The sequence below is a fragment of the Oenanthe melanoleuca genome, chromosome 20 (genome assembly GCF_029582105.1).
Source record: "Oenanthe melanoleuca isolate GR-GAL-2019-014 chromosome 20, OMel1.0, whole genome shotgun sequence".
In the NCBI taxonomy this organism is placed as follows: domain Eukaryota; kingdom Metazoa; phylum Chordata; class Aves; order Passeriformes; family Muscicapidae; genus Oenanthe; species Oenanthe melanoleuca.
The window spans coordinates 8,582,061-8,598,961 of NC_079353.1; the positions used below are offsets into that span (position 1 = coordinate 8,582,061).

Here is a 16,901-nt window from a genome sequence, read left to right on the forward strand (position 1 = left end):
GGAGCGAGGGATAGGGGTCCCGAGCCTGTCCCGCTCTCCCACCCGGCCCCGCCGCCCTCCCCGGCCCGTCCCGCTCTCCTCCCCCGCCGGGAGAAAGGTCAGCGCTGCCCTAACAAGGCCATCGGATCCCAGGAGCTGCTCCCAAAAATAACCCCCCGGAGCCCGGCCCCCGCCTCGGGGCCCTTTTATGAAGGAGAGGAGAGACACATCCCACCCCCCCCCGCCGTTCCCCGCCCCGGGCAGGGATCCAGGCGGAGAAGAGGCTGGGAAAGTAAATGTCTGCTTAAAATAGAGCCTGGGAAGGGGCCGGCAGCGCTGTCCCGTTCAGCCGGAGCCGTGAGATGCGAGGACAGAGTGCCCGCGGCCAGGTCACTCACACCGTGCTGAACCGGGCAGAGGGAGAACACGGAGCAAGAGCACAGCCCTCACCCGAGTGCAGCCAACAGCTCACTCAGCCCCTCTGCTACTCCCCAAGTGACTTCCAGAGCAGAAGTTCAGTAGTAATCATTTACCCCTCGTTCCCAAACAACAAACTTCCCAAATTTCCTTCTGTTTAACAGCCAGCAGCATAATTCAGTCTGTGTGTGGTAAGATCACAGACAGCTGCAGACACATGGAGTAGTGACAGGACACCTTGTGTGCAATAATGTCATCAAATACAGATGGCAGAGGACAAGGACTGCAAGACCAGGTGACAGGTTAATCCAAGCCATCTCTTCTTCCATTCCTAAAGACACTGTCCCAGCAAGACCACAGAGAAATGACTCTCCCTGACTGACCACCAGCTGAGAAACTGCAGGAGCTGTGGGGTGTTAATCAGCCTTTCCAGGGGAGACCCCAAAACCCCATGGAACTCTGGGGCAAGGCTGCCACAGACTGGTGGGTTCAGACTCAGTTTCTCAACTTTCAACCTCCTCACTGGCATTTCTGGGAAGAAAAGGTACAGTGGAACCACACAATATATAACTGAAAGAGAAGCTCTGTGTATGGACAGCACATAAACACAGAACACCTGCAGGCACAGGTGAGAAGGACCAAATTCAAAAGTTAATTACAAAGGCCTTCACTTTTATTCAGCCACAGAAAGGAATGAGCTCTCTAGTAATGGACCCCAACATGACTCGGAAGTGCCATTTGGCAGAGCCAGCCCTCTAAAGCCTTCTTTTAAAACAGTCAGATTTTGAAACTGACTCAAGTTAAATTTTTTTCGTTGCTTTAAACTAAGTTTTTACACTCCTTAGTAAGTTTTCAAGGCTCTTGCTGCATGATTAAGGGCCATAAATGAACATTTTCTCGAAGCAAAACCAGAAGGTTTTGCTCTATGGTTTCTGCAGGGACCAAAACATCTGAAAACACCTTGTGGTAACAGAAGAGAAAGCGCTAAGGCAGTGGTTGCAGCAACTCATGGTCTTCTGTTCCACAGTGTTCCAGCACTTATGAGCCCAAAGATGTTGTAACTGTCCCAAGAGGATGCCAAGTTCAGGACTATGTAATTATTTACTTAGCAACTTCTCCTAATTACACAGCACAGTTGTGAACTGATTGCACACTTGGTTTAAACATTAATAACTTATGCAGATTTTGGCATTTAAAGAGTTTTTGCTGACCACCAACAAACCCACACACACTTCAGAAAGCACTGACAGTCTGTGCACAAAGGCACCACATAGAGCTCCTCTTATTTCTTCATTCTGGCAGAAAAATTCCCATTCTCCTTGAAGACTGAGACTGCTGCAAGTCAGCCTCAGCTTGGGGCTGACCTCTAGTGGCATTGCTCATGTCCCTTTCCAGTCAGCACCAGCTCACATTTTTCTACTATTTTTACATCTCCTAGATTTCAATCCACTTGAACACAGTACCGAGCAGTGGACAGTGCAATCCTAAACCCTGCAGTACAAGTCTGTGGTCACTAATGAATGAAATGGTAAAAGCAGTGCAGTCTTGAAAGGCACTTTCAGCCCCATGACGGTGCTGTGGCTGGAATTTGCATTTGAGAACAATTAAGAATAATTATTTGAGAAATAAAGTCATTCTGCATTTTGTAGCCCAATTTTGTAGACAGCAGTTACCAAAAAATTGCCTTGAATTCACAACACAGGTGGCAGAAATGCAGCTATTGCAGAGCACAGAAAGAGATGTGGGACCCAGGTATGTTCTGCACAGTGCAGGTGACACTTCAGAACTGGCAAAACAGGTAAACTCACATTGCCATTTGTCCTAAGATACCAGCTGCTGCCACAGAAATTGAAAAAAACCCAAAAAACCAAGAATAACACCAAATGATTTTGCAGGAAAATGTTTGTCTCCATTTCTTCTCCACACCTTACATGTCAGAAAGTTGAGGTACTGCGAATAGTAGACAAACCAAACACAGCTTTTCTTACCCTCAACAAATTACATTATTTGATGGGATGCTGCTTTGCTAGACACTCATAAAAGAGACACTGTGCTGAGGCACAAGTTTGGAGACTGCTTGATTCTGAAGCAGTAAATTCCAGGAAAATGCAAATCTGGACAGGGTAGCTAAAGTGATGGTGGTTTATCAAGACTGGAGTGGAGACACAGTGCTCAAGATTTCCCTACGGCTGACTACTTTTCACTCCAGTCTATGGGTTTTAATGCCTGAAGGAACGGTAATACTTGGTCCTATAGAGCAGGCTAAAAAAGAAGCAAAAAAACCCCCCAAACTGACAGACAGCGTATGAATAAAGACCACTGAAATGAGCAAATTTTGGTTTGGTCACTGCAACAAATACAGTGAACAGATCCCATGCCTTCACTTTTCCTTTGGTTAACCACAGCAATAACTCCCCTGAAGAATGCAGGATATTTCTCTTGCAGACAAGTCTCTAAGGCCTGTTGGAAATTCAATAAAAGGTTTACTTGCCACTTTTCCAGTACCTAGGAGAGAGTTGGACCAGATAGTGACACTCCTTTATGAAACAAAATCAGAGGCACAAATATCCAAAACCACAAGTCTGAGTCTTACAACCTGAGGTCAAAGTGATTTCAAAGGAGCTGAATGACAGCAGGTGTCTCACAAGAAGAGCTCTAATCACCAAGCAATCTAGGGACTCCTCTCCAACAAAGCAAAAAGAGGATTTTGGAAACAAAGTAGAATTAAGCATTGGGTCTCTTAAGTACAGGCAGGTATGCTCTATATTCATTTACCACATTATCTATTCCAAGCTTAAATTACAACGCTGAAACAAAACTGTTTGTCCAGCTTAAATAATCAACATCAGCTGAGATGCAAAGAAGTGTTTTTATTGTAAGCACAGTGAGCAGGGAATGGGTTGCATATTCACATGATGTGCCTGAGGGCAGATTTAAAACAGCCACCCTTCTGGTTTTAGTGCATGTTGCTATCAGGTGTACATCATTTCTGCCATGTGAGACATTTTCTTTGGAATATACAAGTAATACTCCATGTATCCTGAAAGATCTTCAATTGTCACATCATCCACAAAGGCCCTGGCTTGCTCAGAGCAGGAGCGTGGAGAACTCGAGGGAGTTCTTGATGGCAATGGCTGGGAATGCTCCTCACAAACTGTTCTGTCAGGTGCCAGTGGGAGGCTGCTCTGCAAGCCAGAGAATTTGTACACTTCCATATCTTGCCACAGTTTGCACTGACAGGCTTTATCTGCACATGCACATGGCTCACCCGTGTTCAGCTTGGACATAGACTGGAAGTCAGAAAGCTCTGTAGTCTTTAGGCTTGTTTTGGATACTGGAGAAGCTGCAGCTGGAGAGTTCTCCTGTGTGTTCTCTGATGTCAACCGTGCAACAGAAACTCCCAAAGCCTGCTCAGCTCCCTTCTGGCCAACGTCCGGAGCAACGCTGCAGCGTTCATGTGCACAAGCTTCCTTTGGGACTGGCATCCCAAACCCACTGCTGTCCTCCTGGACATCAGCATGGCTCTTCTGCACCAGCTGGCTGCATATGGAATGTGATTTTGTGCTGCAATGGATAAACTTGGGAGGGTGGAGAATTGGAGACTTGGAACGCCTGCGACGCTGGGTTCTCACAACTCCTCTTGAGGGCTTCTTCACAGACCTGCCATGGAAGGACACAAAGGGAATAAAGATACAAAATAGTTATTGCTGGGTTACAAGTAACACTGGGCAATTCTCTCCTGCATTTACATTGCATGCACAAGCTATAGGCTTCTGGGTATTCTGCTGTCTTGGAGTTTGACTTAATTGTAGACAAGCAGTTGTATACAACATAAAAGGAGCACCATAGAAATGAATCTCACAGAGAAGTGGGCTTTGAAGGTCAGAAAATGAGCAAAGCATGTGAGACACGACAAAATCATCTCTACAACAAGGACAAAGCACAAGAAAGGAGCACAAAGCTAATGAATCAAGGGATGGTTTTGTTTCAGATAAGCATGAAGTTCTGCAGAGATACTCTAGAAACCAATTCTTTATTTTAATCTAATTCCCAAGGCATGATGACAGCTTCTGCAGTGCCAAACAATGATTGAAAGAGGTGCATTCATGATTGTCTGATTCAAAACCAGCAGCTCACATTTGCATTGAGAAATGTCTATAACTTTTAGCCACCTATAGATGACCAGCACTTCCTTTCACTTCACATAACTGTAAAGAATAGCAGTTATATATGAAGAGAAAAAGGTGGTGTGAGTATTTTAAGAAGTTCTTTGGTAAAGACAATTCAGTCCCTTGTTTAGAGGAGCACTAACGAGAAACTGTCTACTTAACAATCCTTTCCAATGCAGTATCATTTGAAATAGTCTGATAATCCCAAGCTTCTCTTACCCATGCCAGGTTTCCTTAGAAGCACACACATTCTTAGGCTTGGTTTCATCTGCCACTGTTCTAACTACTGCTCTGGGACTTGTCCCATCAGCCACAGAGAGAGAAGTGGTACATCTGTGAGAGACAGAATGAAGAGTTAACAGCCCACACCGGTTAGCGTTATGATTACGAAAATAAACCCTTGTGCATCTTCTTTCCCAGAAAATATTGCTCCAAGTAATTTAGAACATGCTTTAAAAGACCTCCCCACAAAGACCCAAATCAGAAAGATGAGTGTTGGCACACCCTATCTCCAAGATCTGTACAACAGACCCTTTGACCAAGAGATGCCATTCACAGCTCCACTGCAGAGCCAGCCCCACGTGTCAGTGACACACACACACAATGGCCAAATTTCAGCTTCCCAGGAGAGGGCAGGGAAGAAACACCAGCACTGAAGAAACACGTCTCTTTTTCCAGAGACAAATAAGCCATTCTTTCCTAAAAATAAATGTTCTTTGGACATAAATAGACTTTGTATAGCTGAAGAACACTTAAGCCTCTGTCTAACATAGCCTGTCAACATAAGCTAAAACTATTCATACTCCTGCAAGTTGAATCACTTGAGCCAGAGTTGTGTCAGACCTTCAGCTTCTATTCAAGGCAGGGGCCTTAGTAGATTTACTAAATTTTCTGGTGCTATAAATTCATTCCACATTCCCATTTTGAAGGACTCTTCATGAGAACAATTCTTTCAAGTTGTGACTTCGCATATTACACTGGAAGTCCCAAGAAAATTATTTTCCAAATCCTATGCTAAATTAGTTTGTAAACAGGACAGATTCCCTGAAAATTCCACACACTGGTCTAGGATGGGATTAAGAGAATCCAAACTATTAATCAAACTAATTTCCATTTAAAGGACAACGAATATAGAACACAAGATCAAAAGCCACCAGCAAAAAGTCCAAAGTAATCAAATACACCCAGCTGGAGGATGGTACTAGAGATACTGAAGAAATTAGAGGTAATTCATTACTAATGAGTTTAATTACTTAGAAGATAACTTCAGAAGCCCATCTACTCACAATCTCAGCTCTGTGGTAATTTTAGTTACCACCTTGAAGCTGCTTTACCTACCCTTCCATTTCAGTGACAGTGTAATTGCATCACTGACAACAGCTTATGGGACCCCAGATTCTACAGTAATATGCAATGGTGCATAGTTTTAAGCAGGAAAAAACCTTATGTGGAAGCCTTCATTTATTTAATTTGAGGTAAAAATTATCATTACCAACAGAAGGCACATGGTGCTTGTGTTCTGCCACCTGAGACAGTGAAGGTAAGTGCCATGTGGCAGATTCCACAAATCAAGACAACACAAAAAGCATTTTTTCCCATTTAGTGGGTTATAAATAGAAAATTTGTGACAGCAATGGAAATAGTTTGTGTGGGAATCATGTACTGAATCTAACACTCTCCCTTACTGGCATGGACAGAAAGTTTCTCTCCAGGGAAAAGATGTGATTCTATTCTCATCACAGGCCTTCAATATGCTAACTTGCACACCAGAGTTCCAGTTCTATGAACTCTAGTGTTGGTAACCTCTGGCAGCCAGATTCATGCCAAAATTCATTTTTAAGCACATTGTCAGCTGTGAGGATCGTGAGATTTCTTTCAGACCTGCTGCAAGCTGACAGCAATCAAACAATTTACAATTCCTTAAGAAGTGCAGTCTGCAGGTAGTGAATTTATTTCAGTCTGTTTAACTACAATGATAGCTTTCTGTGCCTAACCTTTTGCAATTACCTCATTCCCTCAAATTTCACAGCAAGGGTGTTCCCTCTGAGTCCATTTGTAAGATGTTAAGTCGGTGCCTTCCTGTGGTGTTACTCACCCAGCTGTGTCAACTCTTAGCTTTTTGAATGCTGTCTGCAGGCTTTCCTCTTCTCCATCCTTAGCTTCCGATTTCATCATTGGAATGGCCAGAAGGTGATAGAATTACCATGTACTGCTACAAGCAGAAAAAAGACACATTAAAATAAGGGCCAAATCCTTGTTAAAAACATTAGTTGCCCAGCAGCACCATAATACATGAAAATAAACTCAAAACAGCACACTGAGCACACAAAGCTGAGGTCATTCTAGTAGAACATTTTTGAAAGCTGACTCAGAACAAGCTTTGTGATACCCAAGAATGAAACAAACAGCCTCTTGTACAACTGTAGGTGAATTAACAATTCAAAGTCAAATTTGGTGTCAACAGCATCTTGCACATACACTACAGTCCAGCCAGACTCTTCCACTTATCTTACAATGATATCAGAATAACTGTAGAAGAGGTAAAAGTGAGAAGGAAAAACATCATTAGAAACAGTCAACCTTCTACAACCCTTCTTTCCAAATTTGGGACTCAGTGTTACATATACACTCTAAAGAAACCCAAACCAAGAGATTTTTCTTAAAACAAGATAACGCTTTAAGCCAAACAAAACTTTTTGACTTCATGTCTAGGTCCCAGCAAAAGTTATACAGCTCTATCAGAAAATGGTATAACAGTTTCAAATAGCTGTTAAAATTTTCCAGTATCAGCTTTTAATGAGTACAAATGCAAACAAATACAAAAAAAAACAATCAAGAAGCCTTGCTTTAATTAAAAAAAAAAAAAAAAAAAGCTGGCTGATGTATTTTTTTTAATCTACCCTGGCCATCATTTAATCTAGCTACAAAGGATCTCAAATCTTTCTATATTTGATAATCTTTGCGTTTGCTGGAGGTCAGGCACTAGCAGTGTACTCCAGGGTCAGGACTGTCCAGTCCAGTTTAAATCTCCATTAACTGGATGATGTGTCAGGGTACCCTCACCACATCTGCTGATGTCACCAAACTGGGATGAGTGGCTGAAACACCAGTGGGACCTCAATAGGAACCTCATGAACTTCAGCAAAGGGAAGTGCAAAGCCCTGCACAAGCTTTTTCTGTAGCAAGGACAAGAACTCTCTCTTCAGTGAGAGCTGAAGCTCTGCAGCTCAGTTCCTCACACAGAGGGATGGGGGTAATTTCTGTTCCCCTGCCTCTCATTCCAGGTGGAGGTGGCAGCTCTCCCCAGTGCTCTTCTGGCTGCTCACTGTGCTGTGATTTCACCTGGGTGCCCTGGATTGCAGACAGCTATTATGACACACACAGAAAGATGATGGATCATAGCAATTTCAAGGCACATGGTGTCCAATGAGTCAGACAGGGAGTAAACAGAAGAAGAAGCCTAAACACTGAGAACATGATGATCATCTGAGCAAATTACTATTTCGTATTTTCTCTTAGCCAAATATTACTGTTCTGGTGAAACAGATGGTCTCCACTTTTATTCCTTAGCCTCCAAGTCATCTTCAGACGATTCTCTAAAATGTAAAAAAACTTTAGGCTACATAAGTTTTTTTTAAACAGCAACCTCCTGCATTAGATAACCTTAACAGGAAGATGTAAGTAAAAAGTTTTAAAATCACTGTACATTACCCAAAACAGAGTACCAGTTTTTAGACTAAATATTTTATCGTACTGCCCTTTATCACCAACACTGCAAATCCTAAAAACAATGCGGAATCTAGATAGAAGTGTCACTGGGTGATAACAAAACATAAGCTTAAGCACTTTAAATGCACGAGCCACCTAGCACACACGTTAAAAAAAATCACTAACTGTGAAAACTAGCCAAAGTTTACCGTATCAAAAAACACACCGAAACTTAGGCTTTTTACATCCCAGGAAAATACACACACCTTTTCCTTCCTATTTTATTTTCGCTATTCCCCAGTAAGGCCGCACTACAAGCCCAGCTGAGCGCGGCGCCGGTGGGGCAAGGCCCGGGCCGCTCCATCCCATCGGGCTAACGAGGGGCACGCTCAAGGGACGGGCACAACCCGCGTGCTCCGGGCCACGGGACAAGAACTTTCATATTTTTAATTTTTATTTTCTATGTTTTAACCGCTCGGAGCTCCCTCCCCAGCCCTTCCCCTCCCCTCGGCCGTGACTCGGCACCGCCCTCCGCCCTCACGAGGGGACGGGGCGGCGGGAACCGCGCGGGATGTCCCGCCGCGGGGACGCGCACCGGCCGCCCGGGGGAGAAAGCGGGGACCCTCGCAAGGGACAGGGATGGGGATGAGGACAGGGATGGGGACATGCTGGACGCAGGGACCGAACCCGCACTCACCGCGCTCCGCGGGCCGCGCCCGCCACCCCCGGAACCGCCGCCGCTCGCTCGCGCACGCGCGCCCGGGGGGGCGGGTGGGGCCGAGGCGCGCCCCCGCGGGCGGTGACGTCACGTCCTGTTGTGCTGCGCGCCCCGGGCTGGCGGCGGTGGGTGAGTGGCGGCTCCGCGACCCCCGGGACGGGCCCTGCGGGGCGGAAGGGAGCCCCGGGGCGGCGGAGGGGCCGGGGAGCGGCGGAGGGGCCGCCGCAGGGGTTCCTGGAGGGAGGCCCCGGGGCAGGTGGCGGAGCGCTGGGCTGGCGCGGCTGTGGAGCCTCGGGCGGGCACTGGCAGCGCGGGCCCGGCTCAGGCCTGGTACCGGGCAGTGCCCGGCCGCCCCCGCTCTGCTGCCCGCAAGAAGAGGCTCGGGAGGGGTCTCGGCGAGCTGCGAAATGCCTGAAGGGTGGGCGCAGAGAGGGCGATCGGGGTTTGCTCACTGGTACCTGAGCACCGAACCAGAGCCGTGGGCACGCACTGAAACGCTTTTCTCTGAGGGTGGCTGAGCACACGCTGTCCAGGGAGGCTCTGGAGTCTTCCTTCTTGGGGTTATTCAAAGGCTACTTGGACATGGTCCTGGGAAACCAGCTTGGGGTGGCCCTGTTTGAGCAAGGGAGCGGGACCTCCAGGGATCCCTGCCAGCCTAAACCATCCTGTGATGCCGAAACCTTTCTGAGGCTTTGCTGCAGGTGCCATGCTCACGGATCAAAGTTACACAGATTGCCAGGATGTGTGTTCATCCATTGATAAAAAGACACTTTGATATTTTTGACGCAGTCTGTTCTTGTTCTGAAAAACTCAGTGAAGTTTCACAGTGAAAAGCCCAGGGCAGAAGGCAGTGAGTGACATTGCCCATGGAAAAATGAGCACCCATCACAGTATCAGTCAGCTTTGTACAGACCATCTGTGTTCAGACCTCAGTATCAAATCCCAGTTTCTGTGTTTCAGTGTATTCTATATGGCACGGTTGGTTACCCACTGAGAGCACATCAATGGACTTGGAAGCTAAAGATGAAGAGGAGGAGAGTCTACAAACAGCATTCAAGAAGCTGAGAGTGGATGCAGCAGGGTAAGTAAGCTACAAAAAAGGCAATGCAATTTGTTTCATTACATATTTGTGTTTGTTTTCTATTATTTTACATTTCAAAAGGAAAAAGTCATTTGGTGAAAGGTTCTTTGCTCTCCAAGGTTCTTTGCTCTGTCTGAACTGCATCACTATAGATGAAATACAGTTATTATAACTGTCTAATATGCAAAGCAGTACTTTATTACAGAGTAATTTTGACTAATAGCCAACTGAAATCACGCAGTGACTGCATGGAAACATGAAGAGACTCAGCTAAAGCAGTGAACCCACTTTTAACTGTCGTAGCTGTAGTAACCTGGTGTGATACATAATTTAAACACTGGTGTCTGCAGCCACATTATAAGCCTTTGTTTAGTGCACCAAATGTTGCTTGGAAGGCATCTGGACAACAGCACCAACACCTCAGAGGGAGCCCAGTCTCACTGGGAAGGGTCAGGCTAAACATGAGCTCTGAGCATTTCTGATTTCAGGGGATATATCTCCAGATATTCTTACACTAAAAACTTAGTAAGATACTGGGTGTGCTGATAATATGTGGTGTAAGAGCTGAGAAAATTATGCAGTCTAACACTCTGAGACCATTCACTTGGAAGTCTTTTGGGAATTTACAAACACAAGAGGAAGTTTTGTGTTGACAGTGTTACCTTGTGAATTCATCCCCACAGCCATCAGCACTGTGAATTCGGTGTAACTGATTCAGGACTTCCTCTGCATGTGGAAATATATTTGCTACTTGTTCTCTCTACTTCAGGAGGTCTTCTGAGCAATGTGGAAAAAAAATAGCTGTTCTCTATCAAGGAACTATGGTTATTAATCATAACACTTTTGATGTAGTACCACTGGCAGACTGTGTGGGCTTCTGGTTGATTTCTGATGACATCTTAGGCATAAAAAGATCTTGTTTTGCAGGCATGTGTTGTGAACAGCTCGAATCTTGTGACTAATCCTTAAGATCAACTTTGAGCAGAGTATTTGGGCTCTTTGCTAGAATTTCAATCTTATTTCTTACAATTTCCTATGTTCCAAATCACACCTGCAGCCATCATAACTATAAATATAGACTCATGTGCTGTGCCATTTATGTTTGTCATCTGGACCTCTAGGATCAGATGTATTTTTCATTCCATGCTTATCTCAAAAATGTAATGAGAACTAAATAAATCAGGAATCTGTCCCTGCCTGTTGTACCTCACCCACTTCTCCACTGACTCCCCCTCAGCCTGCTGCTTCAGGTGCCTGACTTTGCATTTTAGAGGAGTAGGAGACTATCTTTAACAACTATTGTCTGACAAGAACATTTGGAACCTGAGTTTACATTCCTTTAATGTATCATTTTAGTACAAATAGGGCATGACATCAGCCTCTGGGCATTTTGGCTGCCTTTCATTTCATCTCACCTATCTTTAGCCACTGTATGAGGCCAGTACAGTAAGAGGGGTCAGATAAATCTCTATAAGGCCCTGTTTCTACCCACTGACTACAGAGGGAGTCAATGCAGCAAATGTGATGGGCTTAGCTGAGCATCCAAAGCACATAGGCTGAGTGTGGGCCTCTGGAGCCATATGTTCAGCATTTCTGTGATGTGGCATTTCCCTTTTTACCCAGATGTATTGCAGCTCTGTCCGTGGGCGACGGGATGATTCTCAGAACAACGACAAGACCAGCCATGGATGGAGCCAAGCAGCAGACTGTCAGCTCCAAGGAAGCCTGGCATGGGTAAAACATGACACATCGAATGGTTACAGGATGCTTTCAGTGCCAGTTGTTAATTGGTTGTTTCAAGATATCTTTCCTTTCTATCACAAAATGTTTCCATAACTGATATGTTGTTCTTAAGGAAATTTCATCAAAGTCTTTAAAAACAATATTGCATCTTCTCTTAGAGAAGGTTCCCAAAGCTTTCTTTTCTGTTGATTTCATCAGTAGTACTTTTCTGCAAGTTTTAAACCTTTGCAACCCCCTCTCACCTCACTCTTGGGTTCTCTTATTGCTTTTGAAGTACCTAGATATTCAGTGTGACTCTGCAAGCAGCTCCAGGTTCTTCACTACAATTCAGTTTGACATGACAGAGTATCATTTGCTTAAGGCAGAAGATTTGGGGGGAAGCACCTTGAATAAGAAGACTTGAGGGGAAGCACCTTGGATAAGGGTTCCTTGTATGTATCTTTCCTTTGGGGGAACCCAAATTTCTCCAGAGTCCTCCACGGATTGACACTCTTGTGTCAGAGATTGTAAGTGACCAGTCATCTGGTATTTCCAAGCAGAAAAATAATCTTGTAAAATGTTTTTAATCACATTTTAGAGCTTACTGAGCTGTAGTGTAGATTCTGGAGTTACCCTCTTGCTCACCTGTTGAACCCTGCAGGTGTGTGAGAAAGCCTTCCCGAGGATCAGCAAGGGTCCCACGGCGCCGGCGCTCAAAGTCTCCGGTCCTGCACCCTCCCAAGTTCACCTATTGCAACATGAAAGCCAACAACCAGCTGAAACACAAACCCCAGGCAGAATCCTCGAAGGGTGTCATCAGCTCAGATGTTTTTGTCCCAGCAGAACATGGTACGAAGGACGGGCAGAATTCTCACCATGAAGCCGGTAACAACAGAACTGAACTGTTGGAAGCTCTCGCCACCAAAGAGCCTTTGCAGAAGCAAGGGGAGAACTGCCCTGCTCTCTCCTCATCCTTTGAGAACAGCCTGTGTTCTAAGCAAACCTCAGATTTCCAGTCCTTATCCATGCTTAGCAGGGGCAGGCAGTGCCCTTGTACGGACAAGAAGTGCCAGTGCAAGCAGTGGTGCAGCATGGAGGTGTACTCTTTCTCCGGCCTGCGGAGCGTCCTGTCCGAGTGCGAGAAGGCAGTACTGGGGGTCCGTGCCCACTCCCTGCAGAGCAGATCTCCCTCTGGGACAGCCTCAGCCAGCTCTCCCAGGTCTTGTTCTGAGCAAGCTCGAGCCTTTGTGGATGACGTGACTATTGAAGATCTTTCGGGATACATGGAGTACTACTTGTATATTCCCAAGAAAATGTCTCACATGGCGGAGATGATGTATACTTGACTGTAAGCAATACAGAATCCTGAAACAGAGTTTGTTACAATGGTTGGGCTAATTGCCTTGTCAGTGCCATGTTTTCACTGTTGTGTGTTTGATAAAATATTTCTTTGCCTCATACAGTTTAGTTTTCTAATAAAATGAAAAATTAAATATAGTTTCTGAGCTTAGTTCTAAAAAGAATGCACTAAAGTCTCTGAACACCTTAACAAAAGCACTCTAGATCAAATGAGCTCTGTTTGGTTTTTGGTTTGTGCTGTGGATATTGAAGCTCTGTATGTTTTTACTATGTTTTGGAAAAAAAACAAACAACACCAAAAAACTTAGGTTTTTTTTCTGATACTTTGAAGTGTTTGGAATGTTCATTCTTAATGTATCTCAGTACTTAGAGAAAAGTTTCAGAGCTACAGCTCCGTCCTCATTGTCCTGCTCTAGAGAGAAGGATGAGAAGGCATTCAGCATTTTGGATAGGATGAATCTCCTTTCCTTGAACACTAGCTGGCTCCTTTTTTAGTTGGATCAAGTTGTGAATGCTTATTCCTTACAAATTTTTTGGGAAGTCCAGAACATGCGGGCGGGTGTGTACTTGGACCCTTCCTTAATTTAACTCTCTCACTTTTAAGCAGTTCTATTTTTCTGCAGATAAGTGAAGCTCTTAGAAGTAAAAATATATTTTGTTATTTGTGCTTTATAGATGGAATAATTTAGGGGGGAGTGAAGCAGGCTACCAGATTTTTTGGATGGTGCAGTCTCAGAAGTGGAGAAGGTGGAAACATTTATACAGGATGTTTCTGAGCACATCTGATACACAGAGTGATGTGGAAAGGGGGTGAACAAGATGTGTCCTGGCTTTGTGCTGTAGAGCTATGACATTCCTGCTGGTTGAAAATACTGCAATAAAAAAATTCTGTTGCCGAGACTTGCATTAATAAATGTCTGTCAAAACCCAGCAACTTAAAGTCTGAATAATTTGACTTGCATTCATCTTCCCTCAAGACCTTTTGATTTAAAAAAAAAACCTAACAAAACTCTGGTTTCAGTGTCAGCTGTACATGCTCAACAAGCATGTCTGAGTAAAGTACTGTAAGTTTTACTTACATGCTGAAAAATGAGTGGTCAGCAAGCCAAGGAGTCGCAAGCAGTTGTGTAAAAATAGATGAAAAGCAGATGTGAACAGTTTGCCTTGTATTCTGTGCTGGAGAAGGCTTAGACATTCTAGATGATAATCACTGTAGATTTTTTTCTCACCATCCCTAAAATTTACAAGTTCAGGAAGCTGAGATCTAAAATCCAAATAAATAAAAAAAACAAGAATACAACTAAAACTAATTTTGCTCTTAAGTTTCATGCATATATTTAGCATGCAGTATTTGCTCTTACTCAAATTAAATGTAACTGATTTCTGCATTTTCTCATGTCACCTCCCTCTTCCAGCACTATCCTGCAATATCCACACACACTTTGGATTTTCTCCACTTTCCCTTCTTTCCCCCTATAGAAAATCTGGTATCATGTGCACTTTACTTTTAAACATAAATATTTAGTACCAGTTATCTTTGCTGCTGCTATTTTTTGGAGGATGTTTCTGCTTCAGCAGAGGGTATCTGCTCCTATTTTTATTCATGTTTTGGTTCTGTGCCCTTTTTACAATTGTTGCTAGACAGAGGGTTTTCCCCTTTTAACAGTTTCCCTGCCTCTTGGCAAGAACTGATCCAGAGTCCATGTGTGTGAAGCTGAGGCATGGCTCTTCCACGTGCACAAAAAGGATTATTTAAGCCTGGTATTGGTTGTCCCCACTCCTCTCTGCACCTGGAGCCTTATGAAGGGGCACAGCAAGGCCCCTCTAGAAATGTGGAGTAGCAGCCTGGTCAAGGTCACCTTAGGGCAGTTTCTGCTATGCTGCTCTTTAACAAAACGTGCAGAACCCCAGGAAGTGTCTGGGCTGGTGTTACATAAACCCGGTATGGATGGACAGTGTTGGAAGGGCACGTTTTCAGTTATGGAGCAGGGCAATGTGCCACAGACCTGCAGTGGCCAGGGAGAGAGGAGGAACTGGGGAAATTGTGGAGGTTAAACTAGTCCAAGATCTACCCTGAAGCTGAGGGCTGAAAAGTGAATTCAGATTGCCAGAAGGGAGGGAAAAGCCTGAGAGCAGGTTCTGAGGGCACACTTTCATGGTGTCCTGAGGAGGACTGGATAACTGCTAGCAGAGGAGGAAGGAAAAGGGGGAAAAAAGACAATAACCCAGTAATTTTGTTTTCTGCCTGAGCCCCTGTTTTTGCTAGTGTTTAAGCATGGTGAGTGCTGCCTGTGGCAGAACAAGGGCAGATATTTTGGTTCTTGACTGCAATTGTGAGGTTTGCAGCAAATGTACTGGAACATTGCTGCTGACATTGCACAGCACAGACCAACCCCTGGGGGTGAATGATGGGCCCTAAGAGAGGCCCAAACTTACTGTTTCCATCAAAACCTTCTCAGTTCAGCTCATCCATATCACTGATAACATAGTGGCTTGTTTTTGCTGCCTGCCTGAAACCTCAGGATTTATTGGAAAACTGCATCTTTGGGAATGCCTGTACAGCACCTTTAGCTTGATTGATGAGTAGAGATGCCCTGGTACAAACAGTGCTGAATTCAGCAGCCCTATTTCTTTCCTTACAGAAACCGAGTCTAATCCAAGCTGAGCTTTACAATGGCAGATACTGAATTAGGCCACTGGGAAAAAAAAAAAAAATCAATGGAGCCATTTCTAGAGCCTGTTTTCCACCCTCTCCTTCTAAAACAGAGAAGGTTCTTCTGTGCCTGCAAAGTCCTATGACTGACTCCATCCTCCTGTTCTCTCATCTCTGTAATGCTTTGCATCAGCTCTGAGATGAGACCCTCCCCTGGATTCAGTATTTCCAAACTGCCAGCAGCCACAATCCTGCTCTGATGGCACCTCCTGCCAGGGCTCTGCCAGTGCACAGCATCCCATGGGGCAGCCCCACACCAACCCCTCTGGCAGTCAGGGAAGCTCTGTTGAAGAGCTGGGGATGATCTCAAGGTCACACAAGGTCAGGGCACCCCTAAAGGGGGCTGGTACCCCTTGTGCCCTTCAAGCCTGCTCAGTTTAGCAAGCCAAAACCCAGTTAAATAAATATGCCCCTATAGAGGCAGGACCTGCAAGAACCAGAGGGGTGGTTTTACTGTCCTGTTTACTCCCCACAGTGCAGCATTAATTCATCACAACATGTACCACTAGATGGGGCCTTCTGGACAGCGACTCAGGGAGAACAGCTGCTCCCTGGTCAACCTGCTCCCTGCCTTTCCACACCCACAGTGTCCCCTTCCAGTGCAAGGAGCACTCAATGACACTTGCAAGCAGGGGAAACTGTGGAGCAGAGGGCAGGGTGGTGCCCATGAGGACGCCAGCCCTTCAAAGTTCAGTTTTCCTCTGTTTTTGCAGCCCCAAAGCAGAGGCCAAGCAAGAGCCTGTCCCTGTGGGTGTCCCTGAGGCCAGTTCAGGGACATGGAAACATCTGGGCTGGGAAGAGAAGTTGTTGTTGGGGGCTGTTTTCTATGGAGGGGGAGAGGACAGGGAGGAGCTGGAGCAGAGCACAGCAGTTCCCATCCCTCCCATCACCTGCCTGCACACCCTGAGGAGCAGAACATCAAAACAACCAAATAACTCATTTTCATTTCCCAGTCCCTAGAAAAGTGCTTCTTGCACTATATTTATGCTGGTTACCAGTTTGGCCCTGCTCCCTCCCAGGGCTCCTGGGTGAAGC

General features: G+C 45.2%; 2 protein-coding genes across 7 annotated transcripts; one reads left to right on the forward strand and one right to left on the reverse strand.

Annotated features, from left to right (window-relative positions):
* Positions 1-3,246: 3,246 nt before the first annotated feature.
* OSER1 (oxidative stress responsive serine rich 1) lies at positions 3,247-9,057 on the reverse strand. Of its 6 annotated transcripts, none has more exons than XM_056507796.1 (5): positions 8,971-9,052; positions 8,096-8,161; positions 6,661-6,777; positions 4,785-4,898; positions 3,247-4,056 (listed from the first exon to the last, which is right to left on the reverse strand). In XM_056507796.1, exons 3-5 carry the CDS (start codon positions 6,738-6,740, stop codon positions 3,369-3,371), a joined length of 882 nt encoding a protein of 293 aa, XP_056363771.1. In that variant the 5' UTR covers positions 6,741-6,777; positions 8,096-8,161; positions 8,971-9,052; the 3' UTR covers positions 3,247-3,368. The 6 variants fall into 6 exon arrangements, with proteins under 6 accessions (XP_056363771.1, XP_056363773.1, XP_056363767.1 ...); XM_056507798.1 differs by having other exon boundaries at positions 8,065-8,161; positions 8,971-9,023; XM_056507792.1 differs by lacking the exon at positions 8,096-8,161 and having other exon boundaries at positions 8,971-9,057.
* LOC130261491 (oxidative stress-responsive serine-rich protein 1-like) lies at positions 9,042-14,083 on the forward strand. The gene is made up of 4 exons (XM_056507800.1): positions 9,042-9,120; positions 9,952-10,072; positions 11,696-11,806; positions 12,456-14,083. The coding sequence occupies exons 2-4, from the start codon at positions 9,996-9,998 to the stop codon at positions 13,138-13,140; spliced, it is 873 nt and encodes a 290-aa protein (XP_056363775.1). The 5' UTR covers positions 9,042-9,120; positions 9,952-9,995; the 3' UTR covers positions 13,141-14,083.
* Positions 14,084-16,901: the final 2,818 nt, after the last annotated feature.

Coding starts and splice junctions, on each gene's coding strand:
- OSER1 (XM_056507792.1), bottom strand. CDS start 6,740: ATGATGAAATCGGAAGCTAAGGATGGAGAAGAGGAAAGCCTGCAGACA. Junction 4,899..6,660: donor CTAAGAGTTGACACAGCTGG/GTGAGTAACACC, acceptor TGTCTCTCACAG/ATGTACCACTTCTCTCTCTG. Junction 4,057..4,784: donor TCTAAGGAAACCTGGCATGG/GTAAGAGAAGCT, acceptor CTTCCATGGCAG/GTCTGTGAAGAAGCCCTCAA.
- LOC130261491 (XM_056507800.1), top strand. CDS start 9,996: ATGGACTTGGAAGCTAAAGATGAAGAGGAGGAGAGTCTACAAACAGCA. Junction 10,073..11,695: donor CTGAGAGTGGATGCAGCAGG/GTAAGTAAGCTA, acceptor CTTTTTACCCAG/ATGTATTGCAGCTCTGTCCG. Junction 11,807..12,455: donor TCCAAGGAAGCCTGGCATGG/GTAAAACATGAC, acceptor TGAACCCTGCAG/GTGTGTGAGAAAGCCTTCCC.